The sequence below is a fragment of the Seriola aureovittata genome, chromosome 13 (genome assembly GCF_021018895.1).
Source record: "Seriola aureovittata isolate HTS-2021-v1 ecotype China chromosome 13, ASM2101889v1, whole genome shotgun sequence".
Taxonomy (NCBI): Eukaryota; Metazoa; Chordata; class Actinopteri; order Carangiformes; family Carangidae; genus Seriola; species Seriola aureovittata.
In genome coordinates, this window is record NC_079376.1 from 10,452,038 (window position 1) to 10,467,386 (window position 15,349).

At 43.1% G+C, this 15,349-nt stretch overlaps 1 protein-coding gene across 5 annotated transcripts in view; it reads left to right on the top strand.

The window, feature by feature from the left end:
• Positions 1–14,687, top strand: part of cdin1 (CDAN1 interacting nuclease 1) — a 56,000-nt gene extending 41,313 nt beyond the window's left edge. For 4 of the 5 annotated variants that reach the window (XM_056394217.1, XM_056394219.1, XM_056394222.1 and 1 more), the window contains one exon: positions 13,141–14,687. In XM_056394217.1, the coding sequence (XP_056250192.1) occupies positions 13,141–13,297 (157 nt within the window). In that variant the 3' untranslated portion in view covers positions 13,298–14,687. Of the gene's footprint in view, positions 1–6,527; positions 8,406–13,140 lie in introns of those variants that run through there. The other variant, XM_056394218.1, reaches the window with a different exon arrangement.
• Positions 14,688–15,349: the final 662 nt, after the last annotated feature.

Consider the following 15,349-nt stretch of genomic DNA (forward strand, 5'->3'; position numbering starts at 1 on the left):
GACACGACTGCTTTGAAATAGATTACTCATTAGGGGGACCTGCCCTGTTTTCCAATGGGGGCTCGCTGGGTTGGCATAAAGACGAAAAAAATCTGGTGCTTGAACAAATAGTTGCCAAGAGCAATTTCCTATTACAACTTCCCAGTGACGGCTTTTCTCTTTCTTTCTTTCCTTCTTTTTTTTTTTTTTTTTTTTTTTTTTTTTCCTCAGATGGCATTCCAGCCGTCACTTGAGGTAAAGATCAGAAGTAGAGTTAGAGGTCCATCACAGATCTTGCTGATAGCAGTTGGTTTGTCTTCTCGTCCCAGTTTGACTCCTTGAATGAGAAAGTGCCTTGGGATTTCACCATTCAGCATATTGCCTCGGTTTTAACCGAATTCCTCTGTGTTGATGTATTTTGTTCTTTTTTTTTTGCCTTTGTACAACATTGCCCAGAATGCCCAGAGACTTAGTGTATAAGCACTGCATTGAAAGTGTCAGCATTGTTGCTTGATGTGGGGCATTTCAGGGACTCTGCACATAAGATCAAGGCAGTGTTGATGTGAAGTTCTTGTTCAAATATTGATGCTAACTTTGCTCGGCTCTTGTGTTTGCAAACTGTGGAATCTCTGTTTTAAACATTACCTTGTGCTTCACAGTTCCTGAAACGTGTCCTGTGTCCCTGGAGAGAAAGAAATTGATAGTGAATGCAAATAGATGAATTTAAAGAAACGGCTAGAGGACAAAAGCTGGTGATGTAGTGTGGGTGTCACCATTGCTCTGCGATAAGATATTATAAAGGAGAGACCAAATCAAACAATGTTAGCTATCGCACATCCTCAGCACAGAAAGGTGTTGGCCTATTTAGTCACGCTAGAAACAATATTTAGATTTCACCACAGCTTTGTAAACGCTCCGAGTGTGCGCTGGGCCGACTCCTCTCTGGTCCCTGTTCTTTATTTCTTTTTTTTCAGAAGCACTTTTGTGTCATTACCCATTTACCATAGCAAGGAAAAGAACAGAATGTGAAGACCAGGAAAAACCCTTCACACATACACACACACACGCAGATAGAAAACACACACACACAAACACACACACACACACACACACACACACACACACACACACAGAGCTTCACAAAGGTGCTGCTTTTGTTTTATCTCCCTTATAGCACCTGCTTCAGGCAATCTGCTCCCACTCGTCTCAAATGAATTTTGTCACGGCCTTTCAGATTCTCAGGCAGCGATGCACTAATGAAAGGAGATGGTACAATTTGAACTGACCAGGTAGCAGCCAGCAGTGCACAGCTGAGAGCAAGGGATGGGGGACACACCCCTCCTTGAAACAAAAGACAAGTCAACCGTCCGCTGATATACCCATTACACTTCTCATTAATACCCCGCAGACCTTGTTGTGCGAGTGTGTGTGCCGGTGTGCGCTTGTGCGTGCGTTTATCTGTTTGTGTTGGTCGAGCACTTTTCGAATTGTTTATGACAGGCCTAATTGGGCTAATTGAAGACATTAAGATTACCTGTCAGCTGTGTGTATCCAGACTCCCTATCTGTCTGACAACTCCTGACAAGTGAGGGACCCCGTAGCATCCGTCATGATGGAGCGTTCCCAGGCCGTAATAGGGACAATAGGGGCCACTCTAATTTGATGTGGACAGCCTTGGCTGCGCGTATCAGCCTCCCTCTGAGTGTGTGTGTGTGTGTGTGTGTTTGATTGTGTGTGTGTGTGTGTGTGTGTGTGTGTGCGTGTGTGCGTGTGTGCGTGTGTGCGTGTGTGCGTGTGTGCGTGTGCGTGTGTGTGTGTGTGTGTGTGTGTGTGTGTGAGTTGGGGGCTCTGTGCATGGCCAGGCTAATGGAGTCCCCTTTGGCAATGTGACAAAGCGATGAGGCAGTCTGAGGGGAAAAGTGAGAGGGGTCTTCAAGTGTTTAAGGACATGAGAAGGAAGGTGCTCGGGGTGACGGCCCTCAAAGTTTGAGTGACAAGAGAGGAGCGCTGACATCTGTGTGTCTGTGTCTCTGTGTGGTTGTGGGCAGTGATCCATACTGCTTTATCAGACACACACAAACTTTTCGAGTTGGAGATGGACCAAAACGTAACTGACCCTCTTTTGTATATATGTGCATTCTGTCATCTACTACAGTTACAGAATATCATCAATAAGAGAAATATCATGCACAGACTGTATGAATGTATCAATATTTAGCCTGTATATACATTCTTAAATCTAACAGCTTCAATGGAAATGTATTCTAATCATTGAATTTTTTTTAAGGTGCAGATATTCATAGATCAGGGTTGCCGGATCTTCAGCACAGTCCTGTTTTCTTAGTGTTAGGGAATGTGCCTCTGCATATCTGTATCAACCCGCCCTCCCTTTCCTCCCCACTCTCCTCTCCTGTGTGGGCATTGTGTGGGGCTTTGCAGTGTCATCGCTATGACAGATCAACGCTGTCAGCCCAGGAGATCCCTCTGTTTGTTTGTTTTCCTCCAAAAGGGGTTAAACTGTCAAGTTGACAACTCATGAGACCCTTAGACTCTCCCCTACTGCCTCTCCCCATCTCTCTCTCTCCCTCTCTCTCTCTCTCTCTCTCTCTCTCTCTCTCTCTCTCTCTCTCTCTCTCTCCCCCTCCATGACTCCCTCCCCCCGTCGACCTTCATCCCCAAACGAGTGAAAATCAATACCAGATTGCCTGAGGACCACTGTTTGGTGTGGGCCTGACCCCTAGATGTCCCCCACTCTGCTTCTTTCATTACATGTAGCCCAGTATTTAACTTCCATCCTGATCCCTCGCCTAATTAGTTTCGATAAGCTCTGAGTCTCTCTCTCCCTCCCTCTATCTCTGTCTCTCTCTCTCTCTTTCTCTCTCCTTCTCTCTTACACGTGCACTCACACCGCAAATACTCATGGACATCTTGCTTTCTTGCCCTTTGAAGGGACACTCTGGGCTGGGAGTAATAAAAAGGCAAATCCCAACACGCACAGAAGCCCTCAGCGGTTCTTGAGCTGGGATTATTGTTTTGTTTGCATAGCAAATTTTTAAAAACTACAATGAAATTAGATTTGCACCACAGATCATCAGTGAAAACACCGGCTATATCCTGTGTTGTCCAAAGCTAATGGTGCTCAGTGGTGGGCCTGTTAGCAGCACTACACCCTCTCAGCCTGCTGCTGTCTCTGTATAGTTGTTCAGTCCAGTCACAAAGTAGCCATTGATATCATGCAGAAGATGCAAGCTGCTTCTTTAAAAATTTCCAAATACTAAACCTAATGAATAATTGAGTGGCACAAACACAGAGAACAGTTCCAGTGGTTCTTTTTGCTGGAGGTCTGTGTGAGTGTGTGTGAGTGTGTGTGTGTGTATGTATGTGTGTGTTTTTATGTACCACCCACATGTCCAGGTGCCGCCACTGCGCCGGCTGGCCCGTCGACCACTGACAAGCCCCAACGACATGTCGGCCCCCCTGCTCTGCTCCCCCCTAGGGGCTAAAATTACCCTCAGGAATGTAAACAGACTGCAGAGTAAGCACACGGCTTTCTGTGGCCCTTCGCCCGCGTCCGTCTCCAAATTCGCCCCCCAAACTGGGACAGTTCCATTTTGGACTCAGAGGCCAAGGTTGATGGCGAGGATACCTTAACCTGGCATTGGCTGGTTTGTCACAGCAGTTCTTTGTTCAAGTTACAGCACTAATACAGTGTTTCTGTGTCTGGTGATGATAATCATATTGGTGGACTTCAAATGTTCCATGCAACAGCTGAAAAAGAAATCTTCTTTTTCCTTTTTCTCTTCATATCTCATTTCCCCTTTTCATTTTAGCAGACAGATGGGCATTCACACCAATTCATTAGGTGTGTGAGGTAGCTGTAAGCGGCGGAGTCTGGGTGAAGAAGTTCACTGGGCCGGGTGCTGACATGTTGATTTAGTGGTGGTAACACGACTGCACTTCCAAAGGTGCTGACTTGGACGAAAGCCAGGCCTCTTTTTCTCCCAGGGAGACATTAGAGGCCACACTCTAATTTTGGGGCAGGGTTCTGCTCATGGATGCAGAGGCAAGGAGGCCCTACACAACAAACATTCACACCTGCCTTTCCATGCCTAACTTTTGATTCAGCACTCACCGAAGTGGCAGCAGAAGTTATTAGATTGATTTCTGAGATGGAGCCAGTGGAGCGTTTGGCTTTTTCAGAATGTAAATGCAAGTTCCTTTGCAAAATAAAGGATAGTTGGGTGTGACATAAAAAATATGCAAAGTGCATTCATCACTTTGTAAAAATGTCACTTAGAATTAACTATAGCAACTTTATCAGGTATTTGTTGAAAACGAGTAACAGGAATATTTTCTTACTTTTTCTCTCTTCAGTAATGTTTTTTAAAGGCACTGGCCTTCATTGTCTTTATATCCGTTTATCATTAAATGTTTCTGTTTAGTTTGTAAAGTTACCTTTCAATTCAACACACATTATCTCAAGGCACTTTACAGGCTAAGGTCAAGACCTTAAATTATTTTAGAGAGAAACCAAACAGTTCCCACCATGAGCAAGCACATGGTGACAGTGGGGAGGGAAAACTCCCTTTTAACAAGAAGAAACCTCCAACAGAACCAGACTCAGGGTGGATTGTTTGGATTGAGAGGAGAGAAATAGGGGAGAGAGGAGAAAGGGGGAGAGAAGAGAGAGAGAGACCAGGAACAGCTGTATATACTGTTGTATTCAAGCGCTATCAGACTGGTTTTTATAATGGTAATAATAATAGTCAGACAGGTGTCATAATAATAATAATGATAAGTGGAGCCAGGGATACCTGCAGAATGAGGACAAAGAGGAAAAGCACAAACTACAGGAGAGAGAAGACACAAAGCAGTGTGATATAAATGTATTGGGAGAAAAAGAAGAGGAGGGAAGAAGCGCTCAGTGCTTCATGGGAGTTTGCCCAGTTTCCTTGGCCTAAAGCAGCATAACTAAGGGATGGTTCAGGGCTCACTTGAGGCAGACCAAGCTATAAGTTTATCAAAAAGTAAAGTGTTCAGCCTAATCTTAAATGTAGAGAGGATGTCAGCCACCCAAAACACAAACTGTGAGCTGCTTCCACAGGAGAGGAGCCTGATAGCTGAAAACTCTGCCTCCCACTCTACTCTTGGAAACTCTAGGAACCACAAGTAAGCCTGCATTTTGACAACAAACTGTTCCATTGGGATAATAGGGGTGCTGTGAGGTCTTTAAGATGGGATAGAGCTTGGTCATTAAGGGCTTTATACATAAGGAGAAGGATTTTGACTTCTATTCTGGATTTTACAGGGAGCCAATGCAAGAGAAGCTAACACAGGAGAAATATGATGTTTCTAGTCCTTGACAGTACTGCAGTTTTTTGGATCGACTGGAGGCTTTTAACAGTTATTTGGGGCATCCTGATAATAGGGATTTTTAGGGAGTCCAGTGTAGAGGTAACAAATGCATGGATTAGTTTTTTGGCATCCTTTTGAGACAGGACTGTTGTACAGACTTTTATTTATTTAATGTGTGTGGCAAAGGACTTGTCATTGTTATAAATTACCCCTAGGCTACTTAAAGTGGCCAAGATAATGCCATCCAAAGTAACTGTATGATTAGATCGTGTAAAGTAGTGTGAAGTAAAACATTAACCCGGGCCTTTATGCCTTTAAGACATGCCTGAAGTTTGACTACCTGATTACTTTCATCTGGTGTTGTAGATAAATACAGCTGGGTGTCATCTGTGTAGCAATGGAAATTTATGTGGAGCTTCCAGATAATATTGCCTACAGGAAGCACACATAGGGTAAAAAGTATCGGTCCTAGCACAAAACCTGGTAGAACTCCAACACTATTGTATGTATGGAGGAGTCATTGTTAACATGAACAAACTGGAATCTATCTGATAAATATGACTTAAATCAGTTTAGTGTATTTCCTAATCCCAATGACATGTACCAGTCTCTATAATAAAAATCTTGTGATCGATGGTGTTGAATGTAGCACTAAGATCTAGCAGGACTGGTATAGATATGGGTCCATGCAGCATCATGTGCGGTTTGCTTGTGTGAGAGTGTTGCGTTAGGCGTGTGGGTGTTTTGCATATGTGAAAGACAAACAGCCACATATCAGGAACACATCATGTGACCTCACATATAAACATGATATCATCCATACATATACACACACAACACTGTTCCTCTGTTGGACACATCAGGTTCGCAGGCGCCCAGTCAGGCCGACGCTGCCCTAGTGAGGGCAGATAGGGTTACAGTACAAACTGTTGTTGATTAGGGCCGTGGTTGTAGTGGGGGATCATCCTAAATTGAAAACACATTAGCCGCCAGGGTTAAGGGCAGGATTAGGACCAGGGCTACGCAGTGCAAGGAGCAGCAGCAGACACAAAATGGCCGTCCCTCTGCCTGCGTTTGACTGCGTTTCCCCAGAGACAGGTGGCAATTATCGGCCAGGGCTGCTGGGAGTTCACAATAACAGGTTAAAGGAGCATGTATCCCCCTGACGCTGTGGTCCTCTCTTGTCTGCACAGCCTCCCAGCCCCCAGCCTGCTCGCCTGCCACCACGGGGAGCTTCCTGTCTCCAAGCAAAACTTACAGACATGGAGACTCATCAAAGGCCAGAGGGACTCTCTGGACAGATCTGCAAATTAGCACTGTGGCCAGTGTTTGGCTTTGGAGACTAATAAGCCTCATCTGAAAACAGTGAAAGCCTCAGAGACATTTTTCTTCTGTTATTTTTATTTCCCATATTAGATATAATGAAGGTCATCTTAATTCTGAGCAGTGTGTGCATTTAAAATGTATTTACAGTCATCCGGACTCATAATTGCCTACTCATGATTTCAGTACAGTGCTTGCAGAGCAGACACCATTTGCAGCCGCTCCCATAATAGAATTTAATAATATCAGCATCAAGTGTTAATGAATACCCACTCAGTGTGTCATAACTGAAGAGATCAAGCCATTTTCATGATATAGAGGGTCATTACAGAGGACGGGGAGTCGATATCTGAGAAAAGATCAGGTGAGCTCTGACCATTTAAATGTTAACCCCTTACACAGCCAGAGAATAACACAGAGACGGAGCATTTTTATCGTTACATTCATATTATCAAGTCTGAATTTTGTAATTGAATTTGTAAGAGAGGACTGATGCTCAGAAAGGTTTTGTCTGAGGTACAAGTTGTTCCATAACTTTAACATAGATTGTTGTGGTGTCATCACAGAGCTGTCGTCGGAATGTTGTTGGATTGTATGCAATGTCTTCGGTGTTGTTTGGACCGACTTCTGAACACTAAACAGACAAAACCGAAACCAGACCACACTTTGTTTGTTTTCAGTCCACATCCAAAGCAGACCAGAGCGTGTCAAAGTGCGTTGGACCATGACGCTGTAGATCTGAGAGGGGACCAGCACACATTACACACACAGCGCACACTTGTCCCTCAGATATGTGTTGCTAATGTGGTAGGTGACATGCTCAGTTAAGGTCCCTAACGAGTTCCAAACACTGATTGAGACTTTTCCCTTTGGCCGGAGGGCGTTTGGGAAGCAAGATATTGTACAAACGGATCCTAACCGGGACCGAACGGTGCTGTGAAGCAGGACTGTCTTACTATTGTGCCAACAAAAAATAAAAATAAAGTTAAAGCTTGTTTGCTCATTGACATAATCATGCGTTAGACATGTTATCAATCAGCATTGATATAGGGTCTGTCAGATTGTGAGTGTGTGTAAGGTGATAAGATTTAGGTTAATGTGAGTAGGTGGTTGAGGTGAGAGGTCAGAAAGTGATAATTCGTTAGTGGGAGATAAAGACTGCAGAATCTGTGGGGGGAAGGTGTTAGGATAAGAAAAAAATAATGAAAATAAATAACTAATTGGTAGATTCTGTTATTAAGGCAAAAGTCAAATAACGTTATGTGCAAAGCTTGGTGTTACTGGTATTTTTAAATTGTCCTTACACTTTGTTTTAACCAACTTACAGTAGATCATCAGTAGATTTTGCTATGAGTACCATGAAGTTAACATTCATCACAGTTGTGTATGGTAACTACGTTTTGTTCATCCCTCTTCAGTGTGCATAGTGTGTGCCCATAGTGTGCTACAGTTGTTTTAATGCAGTAAGCTGACATATCTTAAACACACCTGTAATGAAAATGATGTCTATAGAGCTGGGCAGCATATTGGTATAACACTGCACTGTATCATGTTTGGAGGCTAGACATCAGTATTGACTATAAATTACTAAAGGTCTTTTTTGTCTCAGGGCTGCATTATAATAAAGAGCAATTTATTTGGCAATTGTACGTAAGTGATGTTGACAAAATACTAATTTTGTTACCAAATCCACACAGGATATTTTTATTTCTCAAACTAGTGTTTTCCGAAAGCTGTAATAGTCCCCTCCCAAATATTACATGTTACATTAAAGATTCAATTATATATTTTATATATATTTTAAAAAAGTCATTATATTTGATTTTGTCAATATGGCAAGGTCCTATTTGACGGGTTTTGTTAAGGAAGCTTTGTTACAGCCAGCACAGCTTGCGCTTGCTCATGCAAATATTGGAGGTGGTATATCTCACGATAAAATATATCTGAGTATTCCTAAAGGTGGATCAAGTTGACTAATTTTGTGGTGGGTCAGAGAGCTGAGGGCATGTCCACAGAGCTTAGAGCAGCTGTGAATAAAGCACTGGAATCCCCTGGTCTCTGTTGTGGTGTTGGCATCCTGCATCAGTGAGCGTAAATTAGCTCTTGCTATCATACGACTCACAACACCCTGACTGGACCTGACCTCCCACAGCCTTCAAACTCACACATTACACCTCCACACCTCTCTGTTGAACCTAACACTGCACAATACCTAACATACAATACATACACATAAAACACTCTCTCTGCCTCCAACAGTGACAGAGACGTACCACATCCGTGTCATGTTCCATTTCCATACCCCATCGGTAGAAAACATAAAAATGTCAGTAAGAATTACACCTGGCGGAAGATGTTATATTTTTTATTGCCCTCTATTCTACCTTAATTATGATGCTTGTGTAGGTTTGGGAGACGTACAGCTGGGTGCTACGGTTGCCTTGTGTTTGTGTTTTACATACCTGAGCAGAGTTGAACTTTTCTTTGGCCATAAAGACAAACGGAGAGGTGGAGAGAAAAAACAAAAGGTGTTCTATTCTTAGCTCTGCTCATGTTAATAACTCGTCTGAGGGAGGTTAACTCGTCCATTCTTCTCCCGTTATTTATGGACAGTAGGATGTATAACTTGTAGCGCGAGGGATTATTTACCTCCCTGTTCGAGGAAAGCCCTCCGGGCAGAGTCAGCCTTTAAATACCCTATTTGTGTGCACGGAAGCTTGTGTTATCAGGACCGTCTTCATCATCAGGTCGGCTGACTTGCGACGAACAGCTACTGCATGGCCATTAAAATACACAAGCTGGATGTCCAATGATCAGCTCAAGGGCCATATCACCTGGCATGCAGGCCCTGGGTCACTGCCCCCTTCTAAAACTCCACACATACAAACACATCACACAACCATTATCTGACCCTGTAAATAAACTCCTATAGGCAGCTGCCTGTAGCAGAGACTGACCTCGAAAGAACAGGCCATTTGTCACTAATACACACATTGTCTTTCTTTTGCTGTGTACACAGTTCCTCTGTCTCAAACACGGGGACTTTTATTCCTCTATACATCTCACCCCGAACACTCTGACTGTTTTTTGTCTTAAAAGAAGTTGAGCTGGTTCCATAACTGCATGTCAGGGAGCAGAGAAACGACTGACTAAAGCTAATGTTTGGCAGTGCTTTAGTGGCCCTACCTTGTGACCTGATGTATGGATGCTGAAAACAAAGAGGTCTTTGTGGGGAGACCTCAGAGACATAGAGTTCACCCTCAGGTAGAGGCTTACGCTGTCTAAATCATTGCTGGGGCATTTGTTTAAAATGGGCCTGTGTGGTATGTAAAATGAAGTGAGGGTGTTTTAAAGTCGAGCGTAAATTCATCTTGATTTTATTGATAATTCATCATGTCGTGAAATGTGTTTTGGCAGAAGTGCTGGGCCCCCAGTTTTAGTAAAGCTTTTTCTCACCAAACGTGGCAGATCAAATTAACCTTGATCTGTGTATTCGGTAGAAATGTTCTTTTAGTTTTTTGTTTTTTTTTTGGGAGTGAGGGGCTGTCTGACCTCCAGCAACCTTAGACTTCTCAAAAAATGAAAAAGGGGAGAAATAAAGTCAAGAAAGCAGATTTCCACATTCTCTTCAGGTTACAACGTGTGCTTCAGCTTTAGCAGTTAATTTTTTTTTTTCTTTTACTAGCGCTCTCATCTCATTTAAGATGCAGAGATTTCATTCTGCTCTTAGCTCTGTGTGAGTCTCGCCTCGCTGTGTTTGTGCAGGCAGACACTAATAACACTCCCTCTTCTCCATTCAAGGGTTTTTGTTCCTGAGTGCCTTGCTCTCATTAAGCTGCGGTAGTAAGCTGCTTGGCACCTGCTTTAAATGCGACCACCACCCGCTCATTAACACTAACGAAAGCATGGCTGGCAGCCGCAATCCACGCCCAGGCTCGTCAAGCGGCCCCCTTTGCTAAAATTAGCTACATTTCACAAACAATTTCACCAACTCGTTACATAGTTAGGTGTTTATTGGAAGATGGCTGACTCTGACTTAGAGGTGGTGTGTGTAATAAGCACACTCCAGGTTAAGATGAGCCAGCCCACATAATAAACCACCAATTTGCCTACAAATTCAAACCAAACTTCCATTCACTTCCTCAGGCGTTACACATAAACTTCAGAGAGACTGAATAGTAGTACATAAGGTTTTATACTGTGCACTTTATATTTTTAATAGCTTTTTACAGTGTCTGGATGCCGCCTGGAACTTTTTCTTAAGAATCTCATCCCGTAGCCATCAGGCCCAGTCTTGGCCCCTGACCGTTCCCTTCCCCCTCTGTGTTATTGTTTCTATTCCCAGTCTCAGATTTTTACCTCAAGGTCCCTGTAGTATTGACTTGTATTAATTCTGAGTAGGATTCAAAGTCCATTTATTTTCTTTAGGATATGGAAAGGCCTTGGTGACATGGCTCCCCTGTGTTTATAATTTTGCGTGTTTCAATTTGTGCTCGGCCTCCCCTGACAGACCCAGAACATGATGTATCGTACACCACTGCCTTATCTATTGAAGGCTGCCTCTTTTCTCTTTTCTCCCCTTCTCTGCCTCACCTCCCCATCCAGAGCACAGGAAACACATACAGCACGGCAGCTGAATAAAAAGAAGAGCATAACCCCTTTTCTAAAGTCATCTAATGTAAATGTTTAGGTTTTGTTTCCATAACATTTCCATATTAAGAGTTGGCGGCCATGTGCAGCAGTGGACCATGGAAACGATGAGAGTTTGGGGGCTTGAGCTTTGTGCAGTGCTGAGAGGCTGAGCTATGAGTGTGACATTGTGGTGAACTTGCAGTGTGCATCTGTGGGCTTTCTCCAGGGCTGTTAGCTTTGGCCTGTTTGTTCATAGATACAGCACCGTAAATCACACACTGTAAAACGCAGAATGCGGGGATGGGGTTGCAGGAGCATGTACTGCTGCAAGGGCCTCTTGGAGGGAGGGGTGTGTGCATGTAGAGTCACATATTTTTTCGTGCATGTGTCTGTCTCCACACAAGTACTATATGTAGAACATGCACCGCCTCAAGGCCCGGTCAACACGGTACAGTACATACATACATACATATGGCTGGCGATGTCATGACAGTTGATTCTTGCACTCGTATTTATAATTTATGTGGTTAAAATACCTTGTCCAGGATGTAAGGTCAACCATCTAGGTATTTATAATAATCTCATAAATTATACCCACACAAAAGACTAAAGAGTCCCATAATTATTATTAAAACAACACCATAGGGTGTTTGAGTCAGTATTTTAATATGAAATGATTGATCACAGGTTCAAGGTTTTATGCACTTTACCTTGGAGCTGAACTGCTGCTGCTCTCTGTGGCCCTTTGGCTAGCTTCCTGTCTAGGTCTCCAGAGACCCAGCAACATTGTTAACTGTCTGAGGATAGAGTGTCTGGGACCGAAAGCACTGTCAGCCCCCTGAATCTGGTCTTGCTTGTCTCTCCATTCAGAGTTCAACTGTGACATGTCTTTATGCATGGCAGCTAATGTTCAAAGAATAGGTATGATCTATATGAGGCAGAGAGGGGCCACCGGTGGCTCTTTGGGGCATAATAAATAGCTTGAAAGATGATTCATTGCCTTTGTGAGGAGGAGTAGTGAAGTAACGTTGCACATTCCCAGTAAAGAACTCCTCCATTTTAATTGTTTCTGCACCTTTCAGCAGACCCTCAGGTGTACAGTAGCTACGGTGTTTATAAGACACGATAGCAGCAAAATGATGAGAGGGAGAGACCAAAAGATAGAAGAAAGGAAAAAAAAATAAAAACACCTTACATTTATATAGTTTGAACTTGACTTCTCAGTTGCTTGGCAAGTCATTATTTATAGCTCTTAGGAACAGCGATGCTTGCCAACTGAGGCAAAGTTGCTTTGGCTTTCAAAGTGAATGTGAATGAAACAGCTGGACACTGTTGGACTGGCTAACATTAACCACCAGATGCGGTGTGTTTAAGTCTCAGACTTTGTGTTGAACTCTGTGTGCTCTGCTCTGTGCCAAGGGCTTCCGACGACAGGATCCGGAGGCCTTGGTGCAGAGCTTTGTTATTTCACAGATTATTGTTATTTCACTGCCATTGTAATGTGATCGAGTGTGTATCACCCTGTCAGAAAGATCTTAATCTCCCTGGCGGCTTTTTTTTTGTCTGATTCAGTACAAGTTTCCTGGATGGTGATCAAAGGAAAATACCTAAGTGACCCTGTCATTCTTAGATCAATCTCACTGGTGTTCCATCTTTCTATCTCTTCACTAACCTGTTCCTGTTTTTTTTGTTATGCCTTCCAAATCCAAAGTCAACAGCCGTAAGCATTTTGCAGATCTGAATTTGAAAGCACCTGCATAACTCATTGATAGCTACCTCAGAACTCTCTGATATGACAGCGCTGATGCACTAAGAAAATACCGGCTTTGTTTCTTTTGTTCTGAACCGCAGGTTCGGTCCAGGCCTTGTGATCTACTGGTACGGTTTCATAGGAGAGCTGGACTGCCAGAGAGACAGAGGTATCCTGCTCAAAGACTGCTTCCCTGCAGACATTGTCACCCTGTGCCATGCCGCCCAGCAGGACCAACTGCCACAAGAGCCACAATAAGGACAAAGAGTGAGAAGAGATGAGAAGTGGAGCAAGAAAACAAATAAGTAAAGATAGGAGGATGAATGGAAGGAAAGAAAGAGGAAGGCAAGGAGGCGGAAAGGATAGGAACACTGAACTATACAGGGGTGGATACCAAGATCCGGAAGCAATTTGGTTTTCCTGCAGTGTGAGACTACTGGCAAAAAATCTGCCCTGAACTCCACCTGACCCACTGTCTCTGTCTGTCTCTCCCTTTCTTCCTCTCTTTCAATGCCCCAAAGCCACCACATGTAAATACACACCAGCACTCTGTATATCTGACAGCACAGGGTCAGATTCATACCTGCGTATGAAAACACACTCTTGGAGGCTTTCCTGGTTGTGGTCAGCTCGTGGCCCCTGGATGGCCTCTTGCAATGGACAGCCAGGGTGAGAGCCGGCGACCAAAGCAGGACATAAGGCCCTTCCTTATCACACCCAAAGCCCTGGCCTTTGTCACTCTTTCCTCCTCAGTTACACAGGCAGATAAGCGAGGTGCGGTCCGGGTAGACGCCTGTCTCTCACCTGCGTCACTCAGTGCCCTCTCACTGCCTCTCCAGGGGGGTGAACAGGATCATTCCTGATTAAAGCTGGCCTCACTCTGACCCTTTTCACTTCACATTAGAAAAAATTTATCGAGGATCGAAGCAAGGGTTCACACCACAACTAAATTTCATCACACGTTTATTATCAACACATTGCATCCACTTATTTTATGTGAATTAGCCTACATAACTATAATTAAGTAGCTGTAAATTAAATCTTCGCATTTGTAACACAGCTCCCGCAAAACTCATGTGCCAACAGTTCTCCTTGGCGTGTTTGCATGGTGTTGAATGTGGGAAACATTTCAGATATTTTAGATCATACTTTACAGTCTGTGCTGCAGTTAAGGATTTGCTTATTCATCACCCAGCTAAACATTACAAAAAATGTTCAAAGAAAAGAAGTAAATCGTCACATATGAGAAGCTTCACAAATCAAAATACTTGGCGATTAATTTTGTGTCTATCAATGGATCGCTTAAGTGACTAATTGTAATCATAGTTCATGTAGTTATTTATAAGCCCAGTCTTTGATGAATAGCTGTGTTACCTAATGTTTGCTAACCTCAACTAGCAAGCCAAGTAACCTGAAGTTACAGTGTTCTCCACACAAGGGATTAAGGCATCTGTTGAGCCAAAGAGTTAATGTTACAGTCAAATAAATTTCAAATCAATTGTCTCTGTATCACCTTCTTGCACTGTAGGATCGCTGGTTGTGTTCTATCCCACATTTTACATGGTGAACATTTAAAAGAAAATTTCTGTTGTACAGTGCAATTTTGTATATTTGTTTATTATGAATAAATAAGTTTTGATATAATGTATTGAATATATTCTTGTTATTAATTTGAACAACACAAACTTTATATCCTCAATATATGTTTCTTTAACTTAAGCTATGTATGTAAACTCCTTTATTTACAGCTTAAGCTATGTGAGTGCCTGCAGGTACATAGAAACACCTGATTTCCATGTTAAGGTGAGTGACCATCCAGCAGTTGTCTGTTGCACATCTTTACAACCCCAGTACCTTTTATGAGCAGATACTAATGGAAGAAACACAGCCGGGCTAGGGGAACCAGAAGTGAACATAAAGTTGAGTGATGCTTTTAGAGGCAGATATGCACTGCCTATAGGGGGTCCCTGTCCTGTCCTCTTCTTTATTGCACACAAAACGATAAGAGGAAAGAAAGTGAAAGGGTGAAGAACCTGCCACCGCCTCAGATAATGCATTTTATAATAATCATTTTACACACACTGTGCCTTCTAACTGTTCCAGTATTTAAAGTGAGTAAAGGAGAGAATTTGTTTTTGTTTCCTAATATTACACAGACTTCATAGCTGACCATCAGCTTTCACCTACTGTCCTGCAGAGAGATGAATCACAGCAGGCTTTAGGTGGAAAATACAGTAAGATATGAATATAGTGATGTTCTCTCCTCATCTTCGCTGCAGTGTAATCACTCCCAAACCCAACCCACTCCTC